Below are 26754 nucleotides of genomic sequence, written 5' to 3' on the forward strand. Positions count from 1 at the left end.
GCTTAGTGTCTCACAAAGTGGAAACTAAGCTGTTAGTTGTCCCGGGTAATTATCTGGAAATTCTAGGAAAGAATCTGCTTCCAAACTCATTGAGCTTCCAAGCTCCTTTGCCAAATTCACATCCATGTGGTTGTGTGACCAACATCCCCGTTCCCTCACTGCTTGTCAGCCAGGGACTGCTTTCAGCTCCTAAGGACTGCCTCATTCCTTGGCATATGCCTCCCTCCAACTTCAAAGCTAAATTGTTTCAAATCCCTGACTTCCTTTTCTGCTGCCAGCCAGAGAAAACTCTCTGCTTTTCAAGGGTACATTTGATTTGATTAAACCTGTCTGAATAACCTCCTTATTGTCATGTAAATTAATATAATCCTAGGAGTGCTGCCTTATCTATTCGTAGATTCCACCCACACTCAGAAGGGAGAGCATTTAATATAAGAGCTAAGTTCACATAGGGATCATTCATAGAATTCTGCCTATTACACCCAGACCAACCTACTCTTACCAATCAAGGTGTGATGCATTCGTTTTCTAACATAATGTATTCGCTCTAATCAACTCGAAATGTGGATTCTATGGGAAAGTAAATTAGGAATCCAAAGTTCAACATTCAAGGATAAACTTGAATGTCATTGGTTTTCAGGCCTTTCAAAGACTCATTCACTGACAAGTATTTTGGTTTGTTTTTTAATGTGTAGCACTTAATTTGTGTTCTCATGCTCTTCTATTATTCTCTCCTGGAGGTTTTTTTTTTTTTTCATATGTTAGGAAATCAATTCTGCTACTTCAGAGTATTAACCACAAGTATTTTCAGAGGTTTTCAAAACTACTTGCCATATCTTAAAAAAGAAGCTGAAACACAGATCAGTGATCAAAAAGGAGGAATGATGGCATGTGGCTGAGGCTATGTGTGGCATCTTGGTACAAAAAAAAGCAATATACTTACATACATTTTTTTTTTTATGTTTCTCTCTAACCTATTTTTTTGCTTAACAATATGCCTTGGAAATTTTTTCCATTTATGTATTAGTTTTCTATTGCTGCATCACAAATTACCACAAACTTGAACACTTAAAATAACACTATATATTATCTTACAATTTTGTAGGTCAAAAGTTAGGCATGGCATGACTAGATTCTCACAATTCCAAAATTAAGGCATCATGAGGGCTGCACTTCTCTCTGGAGGCTCTGGAGAAAAATCCGCTTCCAAGCTCATTCAGTTCCTTGGAGGAATTCAGTTCCTTGTAGTTGCCTTGATACTTGGCCTTCTCCATCTTCTCATCTGCAATGGCACATCAAATCCTTCTGATGCTTTGAATCTATTTCACTGACTCTTCTGTCTTCCTCTTCTGCTTTTAAAGGCTCATACAGTTACATTGGGCCCATCTGGATAATCCAGGATAATCTCTGTATTTTAAACAGTAATTCGTAATCCTAACTACATATGCAAAGTCTCTTTGCCATGTTACCTGGCATGTTCACAGTCCCAGAATTGGAGAATGAAGTCTTCTTTGGGACCATAATTCTGTCTACAATATTTTAATACATATGGATCTTTTTCATTCTTTTAGTTGCTATGTGGTTTTTCATACTGTGAGCTCTGTAATTTATCCAGTTCCTACATGGTTATTAAACTTTTTTCCAATTTTAAAAATTATACATAATATAGTAATAAATATCCTTGAGGCATATTATGCACAAGTGAAGATATTTCCATAAGATACATTCCAAGAAGTGGCTTCTATTAGACAATTAATATATTCATTTTACATTCTTTCATGGATGTGGTAAATTTCAAGGCTTTACCAATCTACAATATTGCTAATAGTTGGAATCTTCCTCTTTAACAGCATGTGCATCTGACCAATCCTCATCATTATATTCTTTTCTCTATTCTTTGCTCTGTTTTTCGGTGATTTATATGTGTTTTTATGTGTTTTCTCTTGGTATGTAGGAGCTCTCTATATATTCAAATATTAATCTTGATCATATATGTATAATCTTATATATATCTTTATGTATAATCCATATCATATAGACAGATGGATAGTAGAGTAAATGTTTTCTCCTAGTTTTGCTTTGTTTATGTTGTCTTGCATAATTTTATTGTAGGGGATCAAATTTGTAAGGTTTTTTTCCATCAGTTCTAAGATTTTATATTTTTTATATCTTTCTTAGGAAGTCCTATCATGTTTTCTCTCCCTCTCTTTCTTTCTTTCTCTATATATACTTAAAATCTCATGTAATTACTCTTACAATACTTTTGCGGTCATTTTGTTTTGTTCTTGTCCTTTTGTTAGTTTAATAGCTCTTTAACCCACACTTACTATTGATCCGTCTTTGTTAGTTTAATCCGCATTTGTTTGTTTGATAGCTCTTTACATGGAAATATTATTATCGTTTATTTTAGTGAACTTGTGTGTACATTTATATTTTTAGTTCTCTGGTGGTTCCTTTTATAACTTTAAACAATATCGTTCAACCTCTATTTTATTAAACTTAGGCACTATATATTTTGTCTCCATTGGGAAAAATAAGGAAATTAATATACATTCACTTCCTTCCATTGACGTCCACCTTCAAATTCTCTCTTGTCATATCTCGGTTTTAAACTCGTAAGGTTTACATCATTTATAATCTGCATCTTACTTGTTTGGGTTCTACCTTTAAATGGACTTGATGCCCATTACCAGCCCTTTACCACAGTTTTTTCTCTTTATTTCTTAATTGGCTGGATTTATTCAAGTAGCTGAGGGTTTTTTGTTTATTTATTTTGCTTTGGGTTTGTTTGTTTTTTCTGTTCCCAGAAGGGTATAGCAACAATATATTCCCCAAGTTCTTTCATGACTTTTATGGTCACTTTAAATTTGCAGGACATTTTGTAACACTTGTGGGACACTTGGTCCTAACCTCAGCAGTCTGTACCCATTCGTCTGTAATCTCCTGGCACTGAAAGCTGTCTTGCAGAAATCTGACATCAACTTGATACTTCCCTTCTTAGAGATGATCTGCTTTTTTCTACTTAGAGGTCTATGAATCCCTTCTTTATCCTTGAAGTTCAATTACTTAAGCAGGTACGTGTCAGTTTTCACAGCTCTTTTCCTATTCGGAAAGCAGCAATAGCATTTCCCCCATTTTACAGTTGTGCACAAACAAGCTTTGAGAGGCTGTTCAAACAGTGGAACCAAAGCTGTTAAAACTCCCAGTCTAGGCTTGACCACATTGCCAGGCAATGTGCAAGTCTTCCTTATTGGCCTTTGGGATTCTGGGTCTTTTAAGTTTCAATCTGTACAGAAGTCCATTAAGTTAAGCAGTCTTGTAGGCTTTTGATAATTTTCTGTGCTTTTCTCTTCCTGAGAGATATAAATTTAGAATTTTAACAAATCTACTTTCTTCCCTGCACTCTCATGGCGTTTTCTACCACTGTAATACAGCACTAACCACACTGTATTATGGTTAGCTGTACATGGTCCTGTCTCCTGGAATAGGCAGGAATAATGACTTATTTATCTGTGTCTGTCATCCTTTTCCTCTGCCCTTTACCACCTTTCCCCACACCCCACATATGCCTTTGTATTCATGGCACAAACAGGTACAATATATATTCATTGACTTGAATCCAGTTATTTACAAAAACTTGTTTAGGATACCAGCATTTTGAGGGCGGGGAATATTTTAGAACTGGCCTCGTATCCTTCACTTTTACTTTTTATTTTTTTCTTATTGATTAATTTATTGATTCATAGATATTTATTTGCCCATAAAACTCTTATGAAAAGCAACTTTGCCAGTAGCACTTATTGTAAAACAAAAATAACTTCAAGATCATCTGATTTTTAAAAGATAATAGGACTTCAAACACATTTAATAATTCAAGACACTTAAATCACATTACTTTCAAAAACGATAATGCTAACCCAACTCTACAGGAGAGCACATTTCATGGAATATAATGTCTTTTAAAATCTAAATAAATATACATAGCGTATTTATCTGTGTTTTGGAAAAGATATCTAATTTTGTAGCACTTCAAATGATGATAGATATAGAGGAAAATCCATGTTGAAAAACAAAATTTCTCACACATACACTTTGCATTCTACTCTTGGATTCTACTTCTCAAAATTTAACCTTAAAACACTTAGATTTCTTTGAATAATATGTTGAATGTGCCATAGGTTCTGACTATCTGTGTGATTTATTCTTTGAAATGTTCCGTTGAATGTTGGAACCTATCTAGAACCCCAGTATCTAACTTTTAAATTACCATCCTGACTTTTGCCTGTGAAATTATTGTTACAGAAGCTTAGCCACACTCAAGTCTTAATGGCTCTCGATCCTGCAGAATTCCAGAAATGCCACCTTATTGTTAGTGGAATTTCACTGAGGAAGAGCCTTGTTAACACTGATTCACATCGATCATACCTTCTATTTATATATAATGGGCCATTTAGTGAAGGAACTAAATGCTTATGCTCTACTCTGCTAGAAAACTGAAAGAAGAAAGAATCTTGAGAGGAATATACAGTTGAACACATGTGACTAAGACCTAATAATAACTATCTCAATAGTAATAGTACCAGCCATCACTACCATGTGTTATCAAGCACTTATTGTGGACCAAGCTTTTGCTAAAAGCTTTATGTAAATTATTTCACATAATCTTCAAAGGCTATCAGTCTCTTTACATTAATTTCACAGATAAGGAAACTGAGATTCAGAAAGGTTAGGTAACTTTTTTAAGATCACATAGCTGGTTTGTGGCAGAATCAAGATTAGAACACAAAATAAAACTTGACTTCAGAGTTTATGCTCTTAATTCCTCTGCCATCTGCCTTCTTCTACCATATTATGTTATAGACGATGTTGGGCCCAAAGCCAGAGACACAGATGAGCAGACAGAGAGGCCTAAGCACGGAAGGAGTTCAAGGGCTAACACTCAAATGTGACAAGTGAGATACATCTCTTTTAAAGATCACATAGCGGGGGTGGGGGGGGAGTCACACCTTTTTAAAAGACACAGGTGCATTGCAGCAGGTGTGCCTGTTTATGTTTGCCTTTGCTTTCTTACTCTTGGATTCAGTTCTTGAAAACTGCTTATTTGAGATAATAAGAGAGAAGCACTTTACATGCTTAATTAAAAAATTAAGTCTGTCTCAAACAAATTAGGAATATGTGCAAATGCATATTTCATTCTTTTTTGGACAAGAGTAGGTGGGAATAGTGATAGCTCCACAGATGTAACTCTTCCACGTGCAATCAGCTCTGTCACTTTGTCTATATCCAGAATGATGGTAGTATCAAAAGTTGAACATCCCTTGATGTGAGTCAATAGTAAGAAATTGGAGAGGAGACTTAAATTCGTCGTAACCAAATTCAGTGTCCATGTAATTATTGTATTTCTTCACAAGTAGTTGCCCTTTAATACAAGTTTTAGGGGGTCATAAATATTAGTGCAGCACTCATGGGCTGATTATTCAGACTGGTCTTACCAGGCATGCTGATGATGAGGCTGACTCTCAAATAGCAGTGCCCTATGTTTTCAAAATGAAAGCATCTACCTGCTCCTCCTTTGACATTTTGTAGATAATCCTTGTTTTCCTCAAAGTTAAGTCAAACAATAGATAGACTAAGAGAGCTCAGCTTGGCTGAATTCAGAACTTTCTTCATTCATTCATCCAACTTTTCTTAAATATCGGGAATGATGGGTAGGCTAAAAGGAATTAGCTTGGTTTGTTATGACAATATAACCAACACAGTACAAATATGATTCTTTTTGCATTGTAGAGTTTATTAAATAGCTTATTATATTTGCATATGATTAAAATCTTATTCTCCATGAGTACCAGAAACCACATTTATATTCACATGGAATTTTCATGGAATGGAAATTGAGATGCATTGATTTGATTTTGGTTTTGAGATGCAGTGTATTGATACACCCTGAGAAAACCATAATTCAAAGAGTCATGTACCACAATGTTCATTGCAGCTCTATTCACAATAGCCAGGATATGGAAGCAACCTAAGTGTCTATCAACAGATGAATGGATAAAGAAGATGTGGCACATATATACAATGGAATATTACTCAGCCATAAAAAGAAACGAAATTGAGTTATTTGTAGTGAGGTGGATGGACCTAGAGTCTGTCATACAGAGTGAAGTAAGTCAGAAAGAGAAAAACAAATACTGTATGCTAACACATATATATGGAATCTAAAAAAAAAAAATGTTCTGGAGATGCATTGATTTGATTTTGGTTTTGATATTAGATTTCTACCTTAATATCACTTCAGGAATTTTAACACTGAGCCTCATCATGTGAATTCTAAAGAAATGTCATTTAACAATTAAAAACATTAAATAAATACAATGTCATTTAACCTGAATTGACAATACCAGCAATTTAAAGAATGTGGTGTTTAATGGAATGAGAAAACTTTTTGTATTTGTAAACCCTGAATTACTGAAATTACCAAAAAAAATCTTATATTCATATATGAAGTACTTGAAAATCCATAACAAATTACTTTTATGTATTCTAATTTAGAGTAAAAAGAAGAAATAAGAATTAGAGCAGAAATCAATGAAATTGAAAAGAGGAAATCAGTAGAAAAAAAAATCAATGAAACCAAAAACTGGTTCTTTGAAAAGAGTAATGAAATCAATAGCCTCTAGCCAGGATAACTAAAAAAAATAATAAGAGACTGGGGACACAAATTACTAATATCAGAAGTGAAAGTCGGGACATCACCACAGAGCCATCAACATTAAAAGGATACTAAAAAATACTATGCCAGCAAAGTTGATAACCTAGACGAAAAGGACCAATTCCTTGAAAGACACAATTTGCCAAAACTCAAGCAAGAAGTAAACAATCTGAATGGACCCATATCTATTAAAGAAATTGGATAAATAATTAGTAACCTTCCAAAAGAGAAAGCACCATGCCCATTTGGGCTCACTGGTAAATTCTACCTAACATTTAAGGAAGAAATTTTTACCAATTCTCTACAATATCTTTCAGAGGATAGAATCAAAGGAAATACTTCCTAACTCATTCTATGAGGCCCACATTACCCTAACACCAAAACCAGACAGACACTACAAGAAAAGAAAACTGCAAACCAATGTCTCTTATGAATGTAGATGCAAAAATCCTCAACAAAATATTAGCAAATTAAATCTAACAATGTATAAAAAGAATTATACACCAAGAAAAAGTGGGATTTATTCTAGGTATGCAAGCCTGATTCAACATTTGAAAATCAATTAATGTACTCCATTACATCAACAGGCTAAATCATATTAACAGGTGCAGAAAAAAAATTTGACAAAATCCAATACCCATTCTTGATAAAAACTCCCCGAAAACTAGGAATAGAAGGGAAGTTCTTCAACTTGATAAAGGATATCTACAGAAAACTCACAGATAACATCATGCTTAATGGTGAGAAACTCAAAGCTTTCCCTCTAAGATTAGGGACAAGTCAAAGATGTCCCGACTCAGCATTGCACTGAAAGTTCTAGCTAATGCAATAAGACAAGAAGTGGAAATAAAACATATGTAGGTTGGAAAGCAAGGAAGAAACCATCTTTGTTCATAGATGACATGATTGTCTATTTAGAAAATCTAAAACAATCAACAAAACTTGAAGTACTTTTTTAAAAAAGATTTTATTTTTTAGAGCAGGTTTAGGTTCACAGCAAAACTGAGGTGAAAGTACAGAGAATTCCCATATGCTCCCTACCCCCACAGATGCACAGCCTCCCCGTTACCAACATCCCCCACCAGAATCGTACATTTGTTACAACTGATGAACCTAAATTGACACATCATAATCACTCAAAGTCCATAGTTTACATTGCAGTTCACTCTCAGTGTTCTACATTCTATAGGTTTAGGCAAATGTATAATGACACATATCCATTATTATAGCACCATACAGAGCATCTTCACTGCCCTGAACCCTCTGTGCTCCACCTGTTAGTCCCTTTGTACCCATGGATTGAATCTAAGGAAAATAGTATAGGTAAAATGATACCAATAGTAAATAGACCATTCTTAGAAATACATACTTAATAGACTTTTATGACATACACATATATAAATAGAAAAATGAATTTCCAGCCTGTTGCAAGCACCCATGTTCCCACTCTGACTTTGTACACCAGGAGACTTGTACCAAAATCAGAAACAAGAATTAAAGTCTGACTGTTCTTCCTGACCTCTTCACCTATCAACTACTCTAAACTGACACCACAGGTTTCCCTACCCAGTGACATGCATAATTATCCTCTCTGTAAAACATCCTACTCTCTTTCCCCATGACATTGCCACTCCAGCAAGCATTTTCCAGCAAAGCTTTGCTTTATCCAGACACTTCAAGCCACACCCATAATCTAAATAATGGTGCTCACGTAGGAACCTTACTGCAGGGACAGCAGCGGGCCCCGTCCTCTTCAGGCTCACTACTGGAGTCCAGTGCGGCTCTTTCATTTACAAACAGAGGCCTTTTGGCTTGGTCACTCTTTGCTAATGAGTTATTATGGCTGGACAACTCAGTTCCATTTTATTACAATACCCCATACAATTTATAAATGTTTTAGACATGAAGGAAACTGAAGAGAAAACTAACAGGTGAATTTTCAAGTGTCTTTCCCCAAACTCCCCTGACGCTTATGTTGTATTGAGTATTCAGATCAACTTCAAAGGATGTGAAGAAATTAATTCAGCCATAACTATCAACTTAATGCTACTACAGAAGAAGAAAATAATGTAATTATTCAAAATGTCATTTTATAGATGAAACCCTTTTGCCTGATTTTTTTTTTTTTTTTTTGGTCTGCGTTGCGTTGCTGCTCGTGGGCTTTCTTTAGTTGCATGGAGCGGGGGCTACTCTTCGTTGTGGTGCGCAGGCTTCTCATTGCGGTGGCGTCCCTTGTTGCGGAGCATGGGCTCTGGGTGCACGGGCTTCAGTAGTTGTGGCTCGCGGGTTCTAGAGCTCAGGCTCAGTAGTTGTGGCGCACGGGCTTCGTTGCTCCGCGGCATGTGGGATCTTCCCAGACCAGGGCTCAAACCCGTGTCCCCTGCATTGGCAGGCAGATTCTTAACCACTGTGCCACCAGGGAAGCCCCTTTTTGCATGCTCTTACAGTTAAAATATTCTTATTGGATTTTGGCTTTTCTCAAAGTGATGCTGCAAATCTTATCTATCTAACTGATACTCACTGAGCACCTCTGAGGTGACTTAAGTATTATTATCCAGTAAGTATGGTATATGTTTCACAAACATATAAACGCTGAGCCTTACTTCAGCTAAATGTATCGGAGCAATGTTGCTGTGGAATCACTACAGTGTAAGCACAAGAATTTAAACTTCTGACATTAATAATGGCAAATGAATAAAAGGTGCAGATTACCATCATTCTTGAATATGTAACTACAAGTTAGTGACTAAAAAGTAGAATAACATACATGTCTATAGGAAAATGTATTTATTGATCATTCAAAAGTATTTATTGAGTGCATGTTTAGTGAAGGCATTGTAGAGGAAACTCAGTACCTGAGGAACCAGGTAAAAATGTCCTTGTCTTCATGGAGTTTTCAGTCTAGTGAGGGAGACATCCTTAACATAAAGCTTGCAAAGAAACAGATATGCTATAAAGAAAAATAGGAAGCATCAATGAGAGGACATATGAGTGTGCATATAAGAGAACATGTTAATTTGGAAGGGCAGGTACAACCTCCCTGAGGATTGACATTATAGTCGAGTACTGAGGATGAGGAGGGCTGGCCTAGTCTGGTGATATTTCTATGATGAAAGAGGGAACAGCAGGAGAGAGGTGGGAAAAAGGCAGTACTGATGGGGCAATGCCTCTGAGTAGGGAGGGGCCATGGGATAGGATCCAAAGCTGCATCCAGGGATAGCTCCTGAAGAACCACCAAAGATCCAGGAGAATGGAGCACAAGCAAAACAACAGGCTTTGAAATGCAGCTCTTTATCAATGACAGATACTGTATATCACAGAAATTCTTTGTTTTACAATTGGGAAAAACATAGTAAGAATGTTTCAAATCCTAATTGACACAAACTTTGTTCCTTTTCTAACTTCTAAACATTCTTACCATAAACTATGAACATATATATAGCAATTTCAGTCTTTGTTTTACTTAGACCTGTTTCGAAGGGGAAGACTAACACACCCTATCTCTCTGTACTTTATATTGCATCTTCTTGGGAAGAGAAGTTGTGGCAAATTAAATGAAAAATGCATACAAAATAAAGCTATTAAAGTGGAAAAAAGAATTTTTAAAAAAGCAGGGAGAGGGAAAAGTAAATAATCCAAATTAGGCTAGTTATTGTCATTGAAACCTTTTTCTCACTGAGTTTTTTGGCAGCCAAGACAAAAGAAGAAAATGTGATGAAATAAAAAGCAAGTATTTTCTGATCAAAGTATCCTTTGATACTTCAGAAAAGAGCAAGTTTTCCAAATCTCAAAGGATTTCTAAATGTAATTTATTCTGTAAGAGATGTGAAACAACAATGGTAGAGTCCTAATAACTACTGTTTATAAAGTAGAATATCTACTACATGCTAAGGGCTTCCATGCCCCATCTCCGATTCTCACTACAGCCTGCAAAGTGGACCTTGCAGATGAGAAAACTGAGATTTAGAGGGTGGGCAAATTGTTTAAGGTCGCACAGGCAATAAATGGTATACTTGGGGTAAATTGCCCCAAAGCAGCTCTCATAATGTTTTTCCTTAATAACCATTTCAAAAACAATACCACAAAACCTTATTATGCTTTATTGCTTATATTAACCCTTGATCAAAACCAAGAGCATAATATTGAAACAGAACTCGGCAAAGATATGCCTTTGGCACCAAAACGTTAAATTTATTATTATAAAATCCTTAAAAAGTATTTGTTTCCTATCTTGATTAGTCTGCAGATAGCATTCTACTTGTCATTTAATGCTTTTTTTTCCTAAAAAGAGAATGCACTTTGCAAAAATTGAGCCAGTAAATTAGTTGTGCTTCTCTGCCTCTGACGCTTTCTTTTCCTCCTCCTTCTCCTTCTTTTTATTCCACAAAGTTTTAATTAAATTCATACACACCTGGTTGTTTGCTCTTCCAAATTCTTTATTAAAGGTTACCATTAGTCAAGATAACCTTTAGTAATTAGCTGCTACAATTGTTGTCAGATTTATTATTTATTTATTATTTCTCCCTATTAAATTGTTGGATTCATATAGAAGATTTTATAGATCTTTTCCCAAACTGATGTTTAGGTTTTCAACCTGTTTCCTTGCTTGTCCTCAATTTACTTTAATTAAGATTACTTTTAACACTTGGTTTATTCTAGAATATCCAATAATCTCATTTCTTAGTATTTCTAATCCTTTTGTCTACTTATGTTGAATCCCCATAATCTGTAGCTAAAATGACAATACTTTGATAAGGTCTATTTCTCTGTGATTAGATATTCCTTAATCAGTTCTATATCATTCATATGATATAAAATGTCTTTACACATTTTCCTATGAGTACCCAATTTTGAGGAGCATTTTTCCCCTTAATATCATTTTCTTCTTCACTTCTCCATGTGCAGTGATCTCAACGTGTCAAAATAAGATTAGCATTTGATGAGATTATGTATTTTATTTAAAACCTATTTTGAAAATAAGGGGAAGTGTGCCTATTATTCAGCTCTTAAAAACTACTCTTTTTATGTCTTCAGATGCTGTAAGACAAGTTTTCAAAGTATATTTTAGGGATTCCTGGAGGGTCCCTGAGACCCCTTTCAGGGTCTGTGAGGTCAAAACTATTTCATCATAATATGAAAGCATTTCTCCTTACTTATCAAAGTATCGTGGAATTTTCCAGAGTCTACATGATATGTGATTTTACAATAGAGAATGCAGCAGATATGAGAATCCAGCTGTTTTCCATTAAACCAGACATTAAAGAAATTTGTAAAACTTTAAAACAATGGCATAGTACTCTCTAATTTTTTGTCTTAGAAAATAGTTATTTATGTTTTAAAATGTATATGTTAACATCATGAGTTTATTGTTCTATTTTTAAATAAATAAGTGATTTCTAAATTTCTCAGTTTTAACTACTTACACAGTAACTAAATGTTAGGCATAACTCACATAAACAAGAGCTCTTTGAGGTTCTTAATATATTTTTTTTAACTTTCTAGAAGTCCTGAGACCAAAAAGTTTGAGAATTGGTGCTCTGGAAGTGTTGCTGCTTCTAATGATTGTATCTCCTTGGGGAAGACAAAAAATCATATACTCCATGTTTTCCTTCTTCCTGGCTTCCTGACTTGAGAAAACGTAAAAGTCAAAAATACTAACTATTGATGAAAGGCAATCAGTGGGTCTAAGCAAAAATAAAATTGCCATTTTGCCAATAAAATACACTTAAATGCCTCCTCCCATATGTGCACATGATTATATTATGACTTTTAGTAATCTATTATTTTCTCTGAAACTTTTCTTCTGTTATCTGGTCTAGTTCTCCTTTATGGAGTGCCAAATGGTGTTTTGTTTTTGTTTGTTTTGTCTTGCTTTCTTTAGATTTGGACTTAGAACACATGACCACCATTTCTGTTTAAGAAAGCCAGAACAACATTTAATGAGAATCTTAACATAATTAGTACTTGCTAAACCAACACTTGTCAGTCATCTCATTTGCTGTTGTTATTGTGTTGCTATTTTCAGTGTCATTTTCTTCCCAAAGCAGTGGAGCTTCTAAATTGGGTTAGATTAGGGAGGAAAATCAATATTTTCTATTGATCCCAAACTATGCAATTCTTAGGTATGCTCCAAAGCTATTATATGAGATACTCACATCTTTGCCTTTCAAACGCTGCATATACAAGATATAGTATCTTCCTCCTTAGGCATATGGTGGTTTTTTCCACGGTATCATTCGAGGCTGAGTGGGGTCCTCTGTCATTCTCTCGTATCTCCTCCCACTCTCTTATTACCTTCCCTCTCTTCCATTATTCTCCCCTCTTCTTCGTTTTTATTTTCCTCTCATCCCCACCCTACAAAATCAAGAAATAAGTATTTCTTGAGCACCTGCTTGGGAATCATGACATGGGCAAAGGTATGGACTCTGCTGCCAGATGCCCAGGTCTGAATCTTGACACCACAATCTCTAGTTGTGACATTGTACAGATCTCTTAGCCTCTCTATGCCTCAATTTTCTCACTTCTAGAACAAGAATTATATGATTTACATCACAGAGCTGCTGCTAAGATTAAATAAACTAAGAGATCTAAGGTGTTTATAATAGTGCTTGGAATATAGTAAGTGCTTAGGACATGAATGGTATTATTATCTACCTGATAATGATCTAGTATAAAGAGGGAGCTAGACCTGGTAAGACATGAACAAAAGCAACTTTATGTTTTTCTCACTGTTGTCCTGACACATTAACCCTGTGAATCCATTCTTCTCCTCAATGAATAAAATTTCAGGCCATGCCCATAGTTTTTCTTGTCCCTCTTGGGTAAGGAAAAGACCAAAATTTTATTTTTTACTTTTTTTATTAAAGTATAGTTGATTTACAATGTTGTGTTTCTGCTGTCCAGCAAAGTGATTCAGTTATACATATATACATTCTTTTTTATATTCTTTTCCATTATTGTTTATCTCAGGATATTGAATATAGTTCCCTGCACTATACAGTAGGATCTTGTTGTTTATCCATTCTATATGTAATAGTTTGCATTTGCTAACCCCAAATTCCCAGTCCATCTCTCCCCGACCCCTGCCTTGGCAACTACAAGTCTGTTCTCTATGTCTGTGAGTCTGTTCCTGTTTCACAGATAAGTTCACTTGTGTCATATTTTAGATTCTACATATAAGTGATATCATATGGTATTTGTCTTTCTCTTTCTGAATTACTTCACTTAGTATGATAATCTCTAGTAGCATCCACGTTGCTGCAGATGGCATTATTTCGTTCTTTTTTATGGCTGAGTAGTATTCCATTGTATATATGTACCATATCTTCTTTATCCATTCCTCTGTCGATGGACCTTTAGGCTATCTCCATGCCTTGGCTATTGTGAATAGTACTGCTATGAACATAGGGGTACATGTATCTTTTTGAATTATAGTTTTGTCCAGATATATGCCCAGGAATAGATTGCGGATCATATGGTAATTCTATTTTTAGTTTTTTGAGGAACCTTCATACTATTTTCCATAGAGGCTGTACCAACTTAACATTCCCACCAACAGTGTAGGAGGGTTCCCTTCTCTCCACACTCTCTCCAGCATTTGTTATTTGTAGACTTTTTAATGATGGCCATTCTGACTGGTGTGAGGTGGCACCTCATTGTAGTTTTGATTTGCATTTCTCTAATAATTAGCAATGTTGAGCATCTTTTCATGACAAGACCAAAATTTAAGACTCATCCAGTTTTAAACTTCTTCCCTTCCCCACCTTGGGATCTGTAATTTATAAACATAGGGGATAGGAATTCTTGTTAGTTTCTTCTTTTTTTCTTGCTCTTTTTCAACAAGCTAGATGCTGATTGTGGTCCTTCCAGGGTTGGGATGTGAAGGCGATGATGAAGAGTGAGTGGGTTAGGAGATGGAGGGTTAAGACTTGGTCTTACCAGATGGGCACAGTTCTGGGCTGGCACCAGTGATCTATGGGTGTGGCAGGTTACAAATGCCTGTTGTTCTTTCCCTATGAGACACCATTGATAGCTCTACAGAGACTCATTGCAGGACAGTTCTCTCACTCCAGGTGATCTGAGTGGCCCTTCAGCTGCCTACTCTCACCTCCCTCATGTTCTGCTTGCTGTGATGCTGAGATGAGGTGGCATCATCCCAGCAGGAAACACTCCAGCAAAGGGACCTCTTCTGGGAGACTAGTGTCTGATTCCCTTCTGCACAGTCCACACTGGGCCCATGAGAAATGTGCTTCTTTGTCCAGCTATTATTTGAGGGCAGCTGAATCTCACTGAGACCCTCTCTCCTCAATCACCTGCTCCAACCATTTTCCAGTTTTTCATGAGTGAGCCAGGTATCAGTCCCTATTTCCCCAGATCACTAAGTGACACATGTCAAGTGACCTTGAAGCTGTTTATCCCCTCTTACTTGGCTTGAGTAGAAAGAAAGAAGGACTTCCTCCCTTCCCCTATGAGATTGGAATGGAGAAAAACTACAGCACCCTGGCAGCTTTTTCTCTTAACCCAACAGAAAGATAGGCAAAGGATTTGAATGGGCATTTTATGAAAAGGAAAACCAGTAAAGGTATGAAAAGAAGCTAGACTATACCAGTAAACAGAGAAAGACAAATTAAACAAAACTTAAGGTATAATTTTTATACTCCAGCTCAGCAAAAGTTAAAAATATAAATTTTGTAAAGATATTAGGAAAACATATACACTTACAATGTTTATGTGAGTAAATACTGATGGAGTCTTTTAGGAAAGTGATTTTGCAGTATATATTAAAATTAAAAGTCTATATAGCTTTTAACCCCACCAGACCTGCTTTCAGGTATCTGTCCTAGAGAAACACCAGCAAAAGTACTCAAATATCCAAGTACTGACGGTTTATTAATGCATTATTTGTAATTTTTAAAAACTTGAATATCCATCAAAATGGGAATAGCAAAATAAAAAGTGATGGACATCAAACAAAAACTGGATGCAAGGATTAAATAAAATAAGCTGTGGTGACATGTGGGAAAGATTTCAAAGACATGTTAAGTGAAAAAAAGATCAGTATAAAAACTTTTATTAATGATACATTGATGTAAGAAAATGGAAAAATCAGGGATATTTCTTTGTATACATATACTCATATTTGTAAATGCATAGAAAAAAGTTCAGACCATTTCAAACTGATGAATGATTGCTTTTGGAGAGGACCTGAGGCTTCCCCTGGAAGAGAAGCAGGGTCAGGTAGAACTTTTAACATTCACAATGAGAGTATGTTACATGTTTAATTACACATGATTTACAAAATAATTTAAAATGTAATAAAATGAATGGAGTTGTTAGAGGTAATTTTTAAGATAATCTCAAGTATAATACTCTATACTGATAGCTGGATATACTAATCCTCAGAAGAGTCTATGAGAGCATTCATTGTCATTAAACAATATTTTTCATATTAAGGGTAGTTCTCTATAATAATTACTCACATCTAAATGTCTGTTCAAATGATAATTAAGAAATCTTTGCTATGGTTGTGAACTTCTAAGATGACACATACATATGCTTTTCAGATAATAAATCAGACAAATTTCAACACAGAGCACCTTGACTTTATTATAATAATAATTAGCCAAGGGCTTCCCTGGCAGCGCAGTGGTTGAGAGTCCGCCTGCCGATGCAGGGGACACGGGTTCATGCCCTGGTCCGGGAAGATCCCACATGCCGTGGAGTGGCTGGGCCCGTGAGCCATGGCCGCTGAGCCTGCGCGTCTGGAGCCTGTGCTCCGCAACGGGAGAGGCCACAACAGTGAGAGGCCCATGTACGCAAAAAAAAAAAATATAATAATAATAATAATAATAATAATTAGCCAATTTGAGCTGATATGGTAATATGCATATGAGAACTGCAACCAATATTCTCTGAGAAGTAAATATTTTATTTCTGGCAGTTGGTTCTATACAATTTAAATTGCATTTCACTTTTAGGAAAATATGTATAAGCTATTCTCAAATGACATATAGTTTAAAACATATTTTCCCTTATGGTGTTTATTTTTAAATCATAGTATGTGTGCTGTTGAATCACATAACTTAGTAAAAAATTATTATAATTCTGGAAAGATTAAATGTTGGAACCATAAATATAATTATATGAATGTTACTTAATTATTTTCCCTATTTAGTACCTACATGAAAATGGGATTGTCCATCGTGATCTCAAACCAGAGAACCTTCTCTATGCAACTCCAGCCCCAGATGCACCACTCAAAATTGGTATGTCTCCTGATGTCTTATGATCCCTTTTCCCAAAGCAAAAGAAATTTATTCCACGGAATTTGTAAATATTGCTCTGTCCAGTTTTGCCTCCATTCAATTTCCTCAAATATTGGTGTCTGTAAAGGAATAATGCATTGTTTTGGAAGTCTGTGCTCTTTCCTGGAATATTTACCTGAATTAGTGCATAGAAGGTGGTGCTTCATTGCTGGACACACAAAGGAATCACAGCTCTTGGAAATGACAGGGACTTCAGGAGGGGACCTTGTATTTTGTAGATAAGTTTATATAGTAGAAAATCACAGATTACATGACACTTCTTATTGCACAAGTTAGTTGGAGCTTAATTTTAGGTAATGAAGAACTTTGACACAAAATGCTTAGTACATATCAGTGAATTTGGGCTCTGAATCATTTGTTTATATGAACAGAGATAAATTGAGATTTGTATTTCCCAAAGTACACTCCACAGAACACTGGTCCTCAGTTGAGTGACCCATTCCCCGCTCCCTTTGGAATGGTTTGTGGAGGTGCTAAGTTTGGTCAAGTAAGTTAAGAAATGCCAACTTACAGTTAAACAAGATTTTTATTTCTGCAGGACTTTTGAGAAAGTTAAAAGTGCTAATGTGTAGAGTGACATCTAAATTAGTGTCTGTGAGGCTTTTTCCAAACCTTATTTGACTCTGGAAACCTTGGTTTGGTTTTTTTCCCCCAGTAAGCACTCTGAAGAACTACAAAGATGGTTTGGGAAGTTCTGATCTACCCAAAGAGATCATTAAATCATCATTTTAGAAAAACGTGTATTAAATTTTACTTTCCATGTCCCTTACAGAGCAAATCTTTGTTTGCAAAAATAATTATAAAATTTATTTTAGGTGAAATCTCCTTAGTAGAATCTGTACTAAATCCTCTAAAGGGCATTGCTTTTTTGGCGCTGTCTTTTATAATGCTAATCTGATGAGTTCACTGCATTTATAAATGTTAACACTTTTGAAAATTAAGTTGTACATATCATGGAAGAGCTCAGACAACATAATGTGCTTTATGAATGCAAGAACCTAAAGAAAAAATACTGAAGTCATGCTGGGCAGCCAGCTTGTTCTCATAATCATTCCTGAAAGGCAGTGGGCAGCAGGGAGGCTTCCATTTCCTTTAACATCACTTTCAAAGATTTTATCCTTCAAGAAATTTCTTTAAATGGATGGATAGATACTAATTTAGACAGGAGAGCCTTTCTTTCTGAAGGACTTCCTGCTGCTTTTTCTGATAAGGATCAGCAGCACCTCCATGGAAATGTGGGTTTATCTTTGAAGTCTAAAATGGCATCAATTCTGTACCTGCCTCTCTTGAAGAATGGCCTTGAACTGTTTCCTTATGTTTCCTGGGTGAGAAGGATGTAGCCCAGCAAATAGACCATAATGGTAGCAACTTTTGTTAATGTTTTATCTAGGTACCATTCTGAGAAATAAATAAGAATTTTTGCACAAAGTTACATGTTCCTCATAAAAGAGTAAATTCTTATCCATCAAATATACTAGAGAACAAAATTACTTATTTTGAAGCAGAATAAACCTTTGATATTTCTGTTCATTTTACTGACATTTACAAAAGTCTAATTTTTTATTTTGATTTCTTCCAGTGGATTAAAAGTTCTGAATTATATCAATAATTCTATACTGTCCTTTAGAGTTAGTTTCAAATCTCAGAATTAATATTAGACAAAATATATCTGTCACAACTATTATTTCAAGAAGAAATAGCTTATTTACTGAAAGCTAGTAATTATAGAGAAGAGCATAACATGTATTTGGGAGTCATGGGGTATTTTTTTTCCAATTTAAAGCAAGGCATGAATTAATTTTAGTTTTTTTTAGTTTACTGTCCCAGGTTACTGGCCCCTATCTATATCCACCCCAACGTCAAATACAAACAAATAAATAAGTTTTACTTTGAATAACAAAAAAGTAATCTGTCATCATATAAAAGCTGAGAAACGACTCACTTCATTAAATTTTTTTCTTATCTCAGCTGATTTTGGGCTCTCTAAAATCGTGGAACATCAAGTGCTCATGAAGACAGTATGTGGAACCCCAGGGTACTGCGGTATGTTCTTTAATACTGATATTTTACTTTTATTGTATTCAATGATCTGATCTTTTTTAACTCTTAATATCTCTGTTTGAAACACAATTTGATGTAAGTCTCCATGAGGAAGGCATATATAAATGACATTCAGACCACCTGTTGTTCTGCATGAGGGGTTCAATGATGTTGATTTCAGGGCACCCCTGTTAAGACAGCAGGGGGGAGAGGGGCCCTCAGAAGGAAGGACTGGGTGTTCTGTACCTGCTTTTAGGTAGTAGCTACTCTTGGACCCACTCAGGAATAGAAAGACAGTCACCGGGGAAAAGGGCAGGGAAACAGCATTGTGGTTGGGATTAAAGCCATGAGCCCTTTGTTACTTTACTTATTTGCTTTTACTCAGGAAGGTGTGTGAGGAGAGCATATATCATTAATTCCGATGGTGTATAAGACTACAGTAAGAGAGGGGTAGCCCGTAGTTCTCATGGATGGCACTGGTCTAGCCTCACTAGGACAACGGCTTTAGGTGGGGTTTCACTGCCAGAGTCCCCCAGAGATGAGCTTTGGGACAGTCCTCCCATCCTCTTGCCCAGTCTCCCAGAATGGGCTGAAGGTACCCTGAGTACAGTTCATAATCCAGAGACAGAACAATAGCATTTGATCCAAGCCAGCATGAAGCTCGCCCTTCTTTCCTTGACAGCTATATTAATCTGGCAACAACCTAAAAGCCAATAAAGCTTGCAAAAATTATCAAGAATTTCTAAAGTTTTTCTGACTAATGAATATGTCACAAATTAATTAAAATCTGGATTACAAAGAAAAGAGACAAGACTTCAACTTACCAGTCATAAGATTAGCTATCATTTTCTCTTAGGATCATCGTCTTTTTACACAAATCTTCCTTCACTCGCTCATCTCTTCAGCAAAATCACCTGCTGTATTTCAGGCCAGTGCTTGGCACCAGGAAGATGCATTTCTTGCCTCCACCCCCATCCCCAGGGATTCACAGTCTATAGGGGAACAGACATGAAACCAAAAAAGTATCGCATCTTAGGAAATACCAGGTTATGCATATGGAAAGGCCTCTATGGAGACACAGGAGAAGGGTGGTATTTGGAGTTATCTGTCTTATTCTTCTATGGCATTTATATTTGTTAGTCACCCCACCTCAGAAATAGGCACATAAGAACTACATTACTAACTCATTGTAACAACTTTTGAATTCATAGAAATCAGACTGGAGAGGTGCAGTAAGATAGTCACTGAAGCAAATGTATGATTAAATTCACAGAATTTTAGTGCTGAAAGAAACTTTAATATTCATTTACTAACATTCTCATTTTACTAAGGTCAAAAGAGTATGACTTCCGCAATATTCCACATCTAGTTATTAGTGGATCAGGGATGAGAATCCTGGTATACAATGTCCTGAAAACAGATTTATAGAATTCCCTATTCAAAAAAGCAACATAGATAAATCAGTATAGTTTTCCCTCATAGAAATATTTATCATTTATTGCTTTTAGTTTAAAATATTCTCTATTTTAATTTTTGAAGCCTCAAAAGTATTACTTGGTCATTGTAAGAAGTGAAAATCCAAACATGTGTAATCAATATTAACAGCCTCATTCATTCTTCCACACCAGTCTCCATGTTTCCATGTTCACATAAACATTTTATAATTTTGATTTTAACTAGCTAGTTTCCCTGGTCTAAAATAATAATATTTTAGATTACTTTCTTGCAGCTGAATTGTTCATAAATCCAGTAACTGCACAGAATTGTGTACCTATCTTTCTGTTAAATCTTTACATTGTGCCAAATATTCTTCTTCTGGATCTTAAGATCCTTGAGGACAGGAGTAATTTATCAATTAGGAGTAAATTCAGAAAACTAAAAATAACTATGGCTTAAACAAGACAGAAGTTAATTTCTCTGATGCTAGAGGTCTAGAGATAGGCAATCCTGATGGGTTCCACAGCTATGGCTCTGCAGGTGTGGTGGATCTCAGTGTCAGGGATTCAGACTTTTCCTGTCTTACTCTCGCATTCCTGAGTATGTTTCCTCACAGTCCAAAATGGCTGCTTGAAATCAGTCATTATATCTGCATTCTACACAACCAGAAGGAAACAACTCTAAAAAAGAGTGCACATTTTCACTGTTAAACAGGCTTGCTGAAGCCCCACATGTCACTTCCACTTATATCTTATTAGCCAGTACTTAGTTATAGCCTCCACACTGCCAGGGAAACTGGCAATATGTCCCTTGGCTGCACGTGCTGCTGTCCCAAATGAATTCAGGGTTCTATTACAAAGAATGAATATTGCATTAGACGACTCACTATCTCTACCACAGGCTTATGAGTAAGATTTTCATTCTCAGAAAAAAATGTGAGGACTTCCCTGGTAGTCCAGTGGTTGAGAATCCGCCTTCCAATGCAGGGGACGTGCGTTCGATCCCTGGTCTGGGAACTAAGATCCCACAAGCTGCAGGGCAGCTAAGCCCACATGCTCTAGAGCCCACGCCCCACAACTAGAAAGAAGCCCGCATGCTGCCACTAAGACCTGATGCAGCCAAATAAATTAATAAGTAAATAAATATTTTTTTAATGTGGAAACCATTGCAGTATGTTCCCTATAGGCATGCTCTTTTTCATTTTCCTTAGAACTGTTAGCGGACAGCCTATCACCCTTCCCTTCTAATGATGCCTTGTGAACTTTTCCTTTCTCTAATTCATATGTCCTTATTTGTCCTCATCCTGAATTTCTTTCCTGCCTCCAGATCCTGCCAACAATATGGAGAAAAATAAGAACCTTGAATTTAGTACTATGTGCCAAATGGGGTTGCCTGTTTGTGACCACTAATTGCTGACCAATTGACAGAAGCATTGAAAGAGGATTGAGAAAAGAATGAGACAACAAATTAAGGATTTCCCACAAGAATAAAGCTGGTGGACAATTTAGTAATCATTATCTAATACTGAACGATAAGTATTCCAGGGAGGTAGGTAGGTTGGAGAAATTCTCTGAGACTTGAGCAGCCCTGAAATTGAAGGATCAGGGAGAACTTACCCTAGTGATCTCTCAGGGTCCCTGCCGTGACTAAGAGATAGCAGTTCTTTCAGTGGCTTTAATAATAGTGATAAGAGGGACTTCCCCAACGGTCCGGTGGTAAAGAATCCACCTTCCCATGCAGAGGATGCGGGTTCGATCCCTGGTTGGGGAAGTAAGATCCCACATGCCGAGGGGCAACTAAGCCCGCGCGCCACAACTACTGAGCCCATGCACCTCAACTAGAGAGCCTGCGTACCACAAACTACAGAGCCCATGCGCTCTGGAGCCCACGCGCCATAACTAGAGAGAGAAAACCTGCACGCCGCAACTAGAGAGAAGCCCGCATGCCGCAACGAAGATCCCACGTGCAGCCAAAATATAAATAAATAAATAAATAATAATAATAGTGATAAGAGCAAATCTTTCTTGCAGCAGTACAGAATGGCCATTCTATGAATGAATGATTCATTCACTGACAAAATGAACATTGAATGTCTAATAGACTCCATGTTAGTCACTGAGATTATAAGAGTGAACACAGTATGATCTTGCCCTTTAAGGATTTCATAGGCTATAAAAGAAGAAAGACCTGTACACATAAATCAAAATTTGTTGTAATAAGTTATATATTTATCTGAGCCAAAGGCTCAAGCATTTAGAGGGGAGGGAACAATTAATCCTTCTTAGATGGGCCTTTACAGAGGAGGGGTACTAAAGGATTGGTAGGAGTTCAACAAGTGAAGAGGTGGCCACAAGGCATTGTTTGTCAGCAAGCACAGGAAGAGAAAAATCAGAGGAGTGGTAGCATCTGAAAAGTTCAGGGACTGTTAGTTACTTTGTCACTTTGCATGACTGGAACATAGAGTCTTTGGTACAGAGAATACAGATGGACTTGGAAAAGTAGGATGGACCAAATTTTAAAAGAATCTGTACATTAGGCTAAGGAATTCAGACTTGCTCTGGTAGATAATAGTGATCCAGCAAAGGTTCTTAATCAGGGCAATTATATTTTTAAATCAAACCTGTATTTTATAAATACCTTGATAATGACATTATGACAGATGGATTTGAGAGAGAAAAGAGATCAAAAGAAGACAAATTAGAAAGCTATTGTAAATGCTCTTTCCTGTCACTCCATAAACAGCTTCTCAGTGAATAATGTATTCAATCTACTCCTAAATCCAATCGTTTATTTTTTTAATATAAAGTTATTGTAGGGCTTCCCTGGTGGCACAGTGGTTGAGAGTCTGCCTGCCGATGCAGGGGACACGGGTTCGTGCCCCGGTCCGGGAAGATCGCACATGCCGCGGAGTGGCTGGGCCCGTGAGCCATGGCTGCTGAGTCTGTGCGTCCGGAGCCTGTGCTCTGCAACGGGAGAGGCCACAACAGTGAGAGGCCCGCGTACCGCAAAAAAAAAAAAAAAAAAAAAATTATTGTAAAAATACTATTTCAGATGCTTGTCTTTGCCATCTTATAAGACAGGCCCATCTTACAGATAACGCCATCTCATAATGGAGGCTTATTTTCCATTTGCTATTTTTTTCCCTGCAGATATCCATATCACCCTTGAGGCTGTGTAATGGGGAAAAAGGGAATTGAGTGGGTGAACAAGATCAAGATAATCCTTCCACTCTGCTATAGGTAGAGACTCATCAGGAAGTAGTAATTTGCTATATTATACAGAAAGGAGGAGAAAGCAGCAAGGAAGCTGGGGCAGGGGTGGAGATTGAGAGAGAAAATATAAGTGCTTTGTGGACTCTAAAGTGGTAAATGTATGTGTGGAATTACTATTATATAGGCTGAGGCAGGCTTAGAAATCAAAAACAATAAAGTTCAATGTATTTAATTTAAAAAGTAAAGTTCATAATATATATAAAGAGGGAGGACTTCCCTGTTGGTGCAGTGGTTAGGAATCTGCCTGCCAGTGCAGGGGACACAGTTTCAAGCCCTGGTCCGGGAAGATCCCATGTGCCATGGAGCAACTAAACCCCTGTGCCACAACTACTGAGACTGCATGCCACAACTACTGAAGCCCGTGCACCTAGAGCCTGTGCTCCAAAGCAAAAGAAGCCACCGCAATGAGAAGCTCACGTACTGCAACAATGCAACTAGAGAAAGCCCGCGCGCAGCACCGAAGACCCAGCACAACCAAAAAATAAATAAATAAACTTTAAAAATAATAATAATATATATAAAGAGACATATATTCATACATACTCTTGGTCCACAGGAAATACACTAGAATATTACCTCCAAGTGGGAGCAAAGGAGGGGGCAGGACTTTAAGGATACACTGAAAGCATTGAAAAAGCTGAGTTAGGGAAAAACAGAAGTCCCAGTAACACCAGGGCACAGGAAATAGGTGATCTAGAGCGGAGGAAAGATGCAGGGTTTTGAATTTTTTTTTAATGTAATATAGTAATATTTATATTCATCTGTCTTATAAACAATTAGACCATTTATAGACAAGGCTGAAGCCCTCTTTGAGGATCAACCTCAATTCTAGCCCTTTCTCCCTTCACCACATAGAAGTACTGTCATCAGTTTGCCATGTAACCTTCTGAGAATATTTAGGTGAGGCGGGAACTGTTCATTTATAGAATGATCTGGAAATGAAACGCAAGAGCAAAACTGGCGAGAATCACTGTCGTGCTATGGAAAGCATTACTTTACACAGAGACTTTACATTTAACTTGGAACAGTGACAGAGAGGGGAAGGCTGACCTTGTTTCCTTGCTTGATGTAAGGACGATTACATCCTAGGTCAATTATCCTTATGTACGTACGCTGCGTCTAGTTTTTTGAATAGAAGGGTTTTTTCAATTACATCTTTGGAGAGAGTGGGTATCTATGTTATACCATCTGTCATTTGTCAGGAAATTAAAAAAGGAAAGTTACCCAATCAGTCTCACTTACAGAACCTTTGCACCAGGCTATTAATAACAGAGAGTTCTCCTATAAGTGAATCTCAAAAGAAAAAATATCACAGATGCTGTGTGTTTAAGCAAATACTCATTATCTCCTGGGAAATCTGCTGAGTCAAAACTAAACTGCAGGCCAGAAAACTAAAATTTGTGATCCAGATAAATGGAATCAATGACTAGTGCTCTAACATAGTCCATGAGGGGGTCAACACTGAAGAAGTTCTCAAAATCTTGTTGTTGGGAAAAGAAACAGGTCTCAAGAAAAAAAAATCCATTGGGCCATGGCTCCTGATAAATGTGCTACAATATAACTATGCAATATTACTTCCAAAATATCTTAACTGGTTCAGATATTTGAGGCTTGAATTCTGTGGGTGTTCAGACCTACCCATGCCCATCACAGAAAAGAAATACAAGCTGTTAGAGTAGAAAAGAAACCAGTGTGGAAGTTGTTAGATAAAAGAATGTTTCTGTCTAATACCAAGTATCTAATTTATTTATAGGCTTAGTTAATTAAACTATATGTGTTCATATTTTACACTCCTACTTGTCTGTTTATCCAAATTCTATTTTCAGGGTCCAGAAGCTGTTAAGAATTTATTTCCTCTTGGCATTTGCCAGGTCTCATTATTATAGGGATAATCCTTCCTTGTTACCACATGCTATGTTCTAAAGAAATAACCTATTACATTCACTCTACGAAAATTACAATTTTCAACAGTCTACAGTCAGAAGAGATTTCTATCTACATGCACACACATTACCTTAAAAATATTGGAAAATTTAAGTGAGATAAAAGAAGTAAATTTAATAGTCTAAAATACAAGCTTTCAGGATAGTTTCATGTTTTCGTTCTTTTCTAGAACACTAAATAGTTAAGGTGAACTAGTGAGTACCCAATTACATTGATAACCTAATCAAGTAGGGGATTATCTCGCCTGAGAGCTAATTAAAAACCCACAATGATGCCTTCCTTTTTGCAATGAAGTTAAAAAAAAAAAACACTAGAAGAAATAAACATATAGTAAAATGTCATCTGCACTGTGTATAAGTTTCCCCTTGACAGGCTGGTGTGTGTACACTAGGGTTCCCATGGGGCTTGTTGACAATAGGAAGGGAGTAGGGAAGGCTCGAGGAAGAAAGCAAAGAACGGTAAGCAGGTTGGTCCCAGATGCAGCTCCCCTTCCTGAGCACAGCCCTTCGTTTTCCCTGAGATATGCTAAGTCCCCAAGCCATCATAGGATTGTCCCCGGCGTGCTAGCAGTGCCTGATCCAAATGAACAAGTGCCAGGTAAAGGGAAAAGTGGGACTGGGGATAGACGCAGGAGTGATGAGGAAAGGTTGTGGCTCATCTTGTTCTTGACCTTGCAAAAGGACAGGGACTCTGCAGGTTGAGTGCAGGCTTATTTTAAGCTGTCTTGGAAATTTTAAGCTTAGAGGAAAATGAGTCTCTTGAGGCCTTTGTGTTGGTCTGATACTGACCTAAACCAAGGGTGTTCTGTGGAACTTTATTCTTTTTTCGTTTAATAATTATTTATTAAACTCCTATTATGCACCAGGCACTGTTCTAGGTGATACAGCAGCGATATAGCAGTGAAAAAATTTCTTCTTTAAGAAAGGTACATTTTAGTGGGAGAAGACAAATAATGAACAAAGTAAATGTGTAAATTATATAGAAAGAGGATATAATTTCTGTGGAAGAATATAGAGTTGGGAAA

The 26754-nt window shown here is 36.7% G+C and overlaps 1 protein-coding gene across 1 annotated transcript in view; it reads left to right on the plus strand.

Moving 5' to 3' along the window:
- Window positions 1–26754, plus strand: part of CAMK4 (calcium/calmodulin dependent protein kinase IV) — a 217151-nt gene that overhangs the window by 172211 nt on the left and 18186 nt on the right. The window contains exons 7-8 of the mRNA XM_060146187.1: window positions 16887–16977; window positions 19006–19080. Of these exons, the coding sequence (XP_060002170.1) occupies window positions 16887–16977; window positions 19006–19080 (166 nt within the window). The remainder of the gene's footprint in view (window positions 1–16886; window positions 16978–19005; window positions 19081–26754) is intronic.

The sequence above is a fragment of the Lagenorhynchus albirostris genome, chromosome 3 (genome assembly GCF_949774975.1).
Source record: "Lagenorhynchus albirostris chromosome 3, mLagAlb1.1, whole genome shotgun sequence".
Taxonomy (NCBI): domain Eukaryota; kingdom Metazoa; phylum Chordata; class Mammalia; order Artiodactyla; family Delphinidae; genus Lagenorhynchus; species Lagenorhynchus albirostris.